The following is a 4,958-nucleotide window of genomic DNA, read 5'->3' as shown; positions in this document are numbered from 1 at the left end:
TCAGAGTCGCGGCGTTGTGTTTAGTTTCTTACCATACATCCGGTGTTAATACGGACGCCCAGGTTAAGTTCGTGACCTCGTTTTTAACTCGCGCTGGCTCTCCGACTTCTAATGCTGGCGGCGTCGTTGGGGGCGCAGGAGGTGCTCGCGATTCTGTGGCTGCCTGCCTGGCGGTGCGCCTGTTTTTATTGGTTGACGGGGCCACTAAACCGGTTTCCCGTACTGAATCATCCTGGCAGGATAGATTACTCGGACTAGTACACTTCCAGCTGATGGCTCGCTGTCTTGTGACGCTTGTGCCTCTAGACCACTGAGTATATCTGGATTGAGTGCTTCGATGTCTTCAGGTCGCAGTTGGGTCTTCCACAGTTGCAGTGCAGGTCTCGAAATCTGATACTTTTGCATAAGAAGTCGTTTCGCTTCGTCGGACGCTGCAACCTGGACATCGTATGTTAAGCTTTGTTGCTCCTGAAGCGAAAGTGATGTCACTGAGGAGGCGAGGAAGGTGATAAGCTATCTGTACTTCATGGGGTCTTGAGTCGTGTGCAATCGGTAAATTTCCTGTTGAGGCGTATGATGGACGCAGTCGTCGTCGAGTCTGCTCCACAATTCGTCTACAGTTTTATCCGGTCTGATGGCGTGCGGTCTGCTGGACCGTAGGCTTTGTGGTCTACGAGCTCATCTTCTTGAATTTGCTCTCGCTGTGGAGCGTCTTTCTGGTCATCCCCATTTTCCAGATCAGGCAATGTGACTTTCTTCCCTCAATGGATAAACGCGGAATAGTGTCTTCACCAAACCGGACCAGGAATTGGGTAGGTTCGATTTTCGCTATCGTGACTTCGTCCAACATGTTCGCAATAGAGAGCGGGTGGTACGTGGCGGACTCAATGACTTTTCAGTTTCTTGTCACTGCAGTTGGAGTATACCTGCGGCAGTTCCATTTGGACGGTGTTTAGGTTTCGGTGTACCACATAGATATCACGCTGAATCGTCGTATGGCAGCGCTTGACGCCTGCGACTGAACGGACGAAGGTTAGGCAGCCGCGATTAGGTGGGCGGGATCGCCACTCCTATCGGGCGCCGCCTGCACTGATGGATGCGGGTGGGAATGAACGCTTCCTTGTTAAAAGGTTGCTTGCCCACCGCTCCGTGAGGGTGTGAGGCAAATGTATCACATCCTCGTCCAATGCAGAGGTTACCCGAAGAGTTTTGACTCTTGGGCACCGATCGATAACCTACGAATTGACGTGCCCGGCTTGTTGGCTGCCTATGAAAAGGAGCACCAGCTGAGGCCTCTTCGCTAGTCTCAAATGGACTAGCAGAAGCAGCGTTGTGAGAAAAACAAGGGGTACAGTACCACCCATGCTTTCTTTCACACGCAAGCGGGTGAAATGAATTCGCTGTGACCGCTGTTTCATCGCATCGGAATGCGGATGAATGCGGCGCGTTAAATCTGCCTCGTATTGGTCGGGCGTTTCATTTGAACGCAACACGATTGGGATCGGGAATATACGCCCAAGCGATTTTCCCTGAGCCTTCCATGATTTAAAGATGCCATAATAATTATGAGCGCCTACAAGAGCGCGCTCTAGGAGACGCTCTTGGCCCGCTTAAACGAGGCCACTTAGATGGAGGGGGCATCGGTGATATGCCACCCGTCACATAGCCACTTTCAAAATGACTGGCTTGTGACACCGACTGAGTACGTTTACGTGTCGTCGGCGGGGCTTTAGGCTCCGAATCCTCTATGTTAGAACCATTATGGATAATGGTCTGAGCATAAGGCGTTGTGGTTTTATCCAACGGGAGTAAATTGGCCGCCATTCCCATAGTATCGCTGGCGCCTCAGGTATCATCACTAACATCTACCGTTCGGTCGGACGAGCTATTTGCATAGTCTTCGATAAACCAACGCATCTGTCTGGCTGAGTCTTTTCTGGTCATTCCGATCCATCCTCTGAGGGTGTTAACTAACGCATGTACACGATGGTCGTGAGCCATTTAGTTCTCGAGGTTTAGAAGACCAGAAATTAAATGCCTCTCTTGATGCTGGCCGTCAGGGGTTCTAATGCCCTGTTTTGACTGTCAAATGGTGCATCCACTACGCCGGCACGAGTGCCATAGCCATACAGTTTCCAGTTGCTGGTGTAATCACTGCTTGGGCTCCGACTTGACATTTCAGGTCAGAGATGCATGTCGGTTCAGAGTCAGACCGTGCTCCTAGGGACAGCTTAGTCCTCTGAGTTGTATCCATCGCTTGAGCCAGATCCCGATATGTCCCTTTTTCTTTTCGTTTATGCGTGAGCAGGACATGGTTATTGGGTTGCGGTGCTTTCCCGCGTCCTAAGGCATAATTTTTCTCTCCTTGTCACCGAGTGCATCTCGGATGGGTTTCTTTTCTTCTAGTGCCTCATTCGTGAGGTCCATTAATTCCAATTGCTTACCTTCCTCCTGATCGGGTCCGGTATTATGCTCCGTTGGTCCTTCATCCTCGTCTCCCAGAACCTGATATGTGCCTGTGCTGGGTTTACTCTTGTTGATATTGAACGGCTCATGCGTCCATAAAGTGCGGCCACCCGGCATTGAAGTCTGGATCCAGGGTTGTTTTAATATTGGTTCTGGGTCGGGTTGTACATGACGAAGTTTAATTCCCTGTTCAGCTGCTGGGGCACTGTGTACCTTGGGCGTCGCTGTTGTCTTAGTACATTGTTCAAGTCTGACTTTGCTTCCCACGGGGCTCGGCGTTACTGCTGCTTGAACTGCTGCTTCTGCCTCCTGCTGCAATTTCAGTCTTTGATTGGCTGTCGTTTGATGTCAGCCAGACTGAAGATGGGCTTTGCTAGATCCTCTAATTCGCTGATATCGTCCTACTGTACCACTAGTGCTTCCGGTCCGCACAGTTTCATCATCTGTGAAGTGCATCGGGTCATATTATGTCCTATGTTCTCGCATTGTAGACATTATAGCCGAAATCCGGCGTTAGGGTATTTGACGATAATTACTGTGCCAAACCACAGAATTCGTACTTTCCCGTCAAAGAGAGTTGGGCACCCCGCTAGTTTAAACGTTAAGCTCTAGATTACTAAAGTTCTCGAATCTGGTGTGTTCGTATTCATATCCTCAAAGTCGAAATCAACTGAGATTTTATCAGGAAGATACGCTGCGATTCTCCCAAATGTCATCAAAGCGCGTTAGGTTGTGCAGCTGGACCGTAAACTCCACTCGTCTCCCCGCACTAGCGTCGGATCCGTTTTGTTGGCGTTGCCAGACTGACCCTTTGCTTACCTGCTGGGCATTTTGTAGCCGATCTCTCTCTCCGCGATACGGCACTTGGACGTACTTGTGTCTCTGGGCTGTTTCCCTCGTGAAGAAATGGTCTTGGAAACGTGGTCGTAACTGATGGGCTCTGTCTGACGTAGCATCTGATGTAGCTCCTGAAGATTTATCCGTGCTAAGTCCGCTGATCTTAAAATTGTCTCGGTAATGGCCTTAGTACTCTGGCGACTCGTTCGTACGCTGTGATTTCTGTCGAGTTGCAATACGAATTCCCCTTCAACTTTAGCTCGGATAGTGCTGTGCAGTCGTAATCTCCCCTGGTTCTTCATCACCTGTTTGACGAATGCGGGTAGGCGTCGACAAGCTACGTTACCTTCTACTAGTCCAGCAATGATCTTTCATTCATCACCTGTACCTTCCCGAATGAAGTTCCTTTCCGACCATGGCCCTTCCGCGGTACAGAGGTCTTTGGGTCGTGTGGTTTACTCGCTACTGTACTTTGCTGGATTAAAAATAAAGTCTTCGTACACATGTTTATTGTTGGTCGTTGTAGTCCCCGGTGCTTTGATTGTATCTCGCTTGAGGATTTTGGTCCACTGATTGAGCACTGGCGTCTGGGCCCACTTGTATTTGACTGGTGAGTTTGCGTATAATCTCCGTAAATGCCCACTTAGTGGTGAGCAGCATTTTGGTGATCCGTGTTACGAGGTTCGTTCATTCTTGAAATGACCTATTGTTATGAACTAATACTTGTTCGAATAATTTAATAAAGCTGCTTAGTTTCACCCCTTAGAACGTTGGAAAACGTAGGCGGGTGACAGGGATGGCATCTCTTTGCTTCGGAATTGCTGCGTATATGCCCTCGTGAATAGAACCTGCAGGGTTGTCCGCCACACATCTACTTCCCCTGTCATTGTCGAGGCTGCCATGTCTTCTACGAATGCTTGAAACATCTCTTACTCCGTTACGATTAATTCCGTTGCGTATTTGTCCTGTGTGGCCTGCCCTCTTTGAGTAGGTATAACGGGGTGTATCGTTACATGAAATTAACACTTAAAGGTTGTTAGCTAATATATTATCTAAAAGGAAGATAATATTTGGAGAATATAACTTTACATGGTAATATTCTTAAAGCTTCTTTATTGGTAGATATAGACCATTACATCTACTTTCTCCGAGGTCCAGTCAGCGCTGGACGCGCGCAAAAAGAAAGTCAGATAAGACTTTTAGTACATGTTTTGTATTAGTTATAATTAAGTTAGTATTAAGTAGATAGACAAGAAGAACTTAATTATTACTGTTTTTAAATAACCCTCTTTAAAGCAAGTGTTTTAAAGAGGAGACATCCTCTGCACGTACTAGTGTACGTGAAGTGACGTGAGGCATCACTCGCACTGAGGCAGTGGGAAGTGGACTTGTACTGAAGCTGTACAAGTCGTAGTGCCCCGTTACACCTGGTAGCACTTTGTAGTCCGTCCGAGGAACACAGTTCCATCATCTAACATGTCAAAGTTAGATGATAGTGGGAATACGCATCACGTTTTGCGTGATAGCTACTCCTTTCTAAGTGACATAGAAAGGAGTGCGGTTGAACGAATGAGTTCGACCGTAGGAAACGATGCAATCCTGGCATTACTGTCCAACTTAGACAGAGATGCCCTCCATTCAACCGTCGCCAAGTT

At 48.1% G+C, this 4,958-nt stretch overlaps 1 protein-coding gene across 1 annotated transcript; it reads right to left on the bottom strand.

The window, feature by feature from the left end:
• Window positions 1-2,343: 2,343 nt before the first annotated feature.
• Window positions 2,344-2,583, bottom strand: CCR75_004891 (uncharacterized protein; the record flags this gene model as incomplete). Its single annotated transcript, XM_067962977.1, has 1 exon — window positions 2,344-2,583. The coding sequence occupies one exon, from the start codon at window positions 2,581-2,583 to the stop codon at window positions 2,344-2,346; it is 240 nt and encodes a 79-aa protein (XP_067815483.1).
• Between the last annotated feature and the right edge of the window lie 2,375 nt (window positions 2,584-4,958).

This window comes from Bremia lactucae, linkage group LG16 (assembly GCF_004359215.1).
Source record: "Bremia lactucae strain SF5 linkage group LG16, whole genome shotgun sequence".
NCBI classification, from domain to species: Eukaryota; Oomycota; class Peronosporomycetes; order Peronosporales; family Peronosporaceae; genus Bremia; species Bremia lactucae.
The sequence above is the reverse complement of the archived record's forward strand: the minus strand, read 5'-3'. Positions and strand labels throughout refer to the sequence as shown.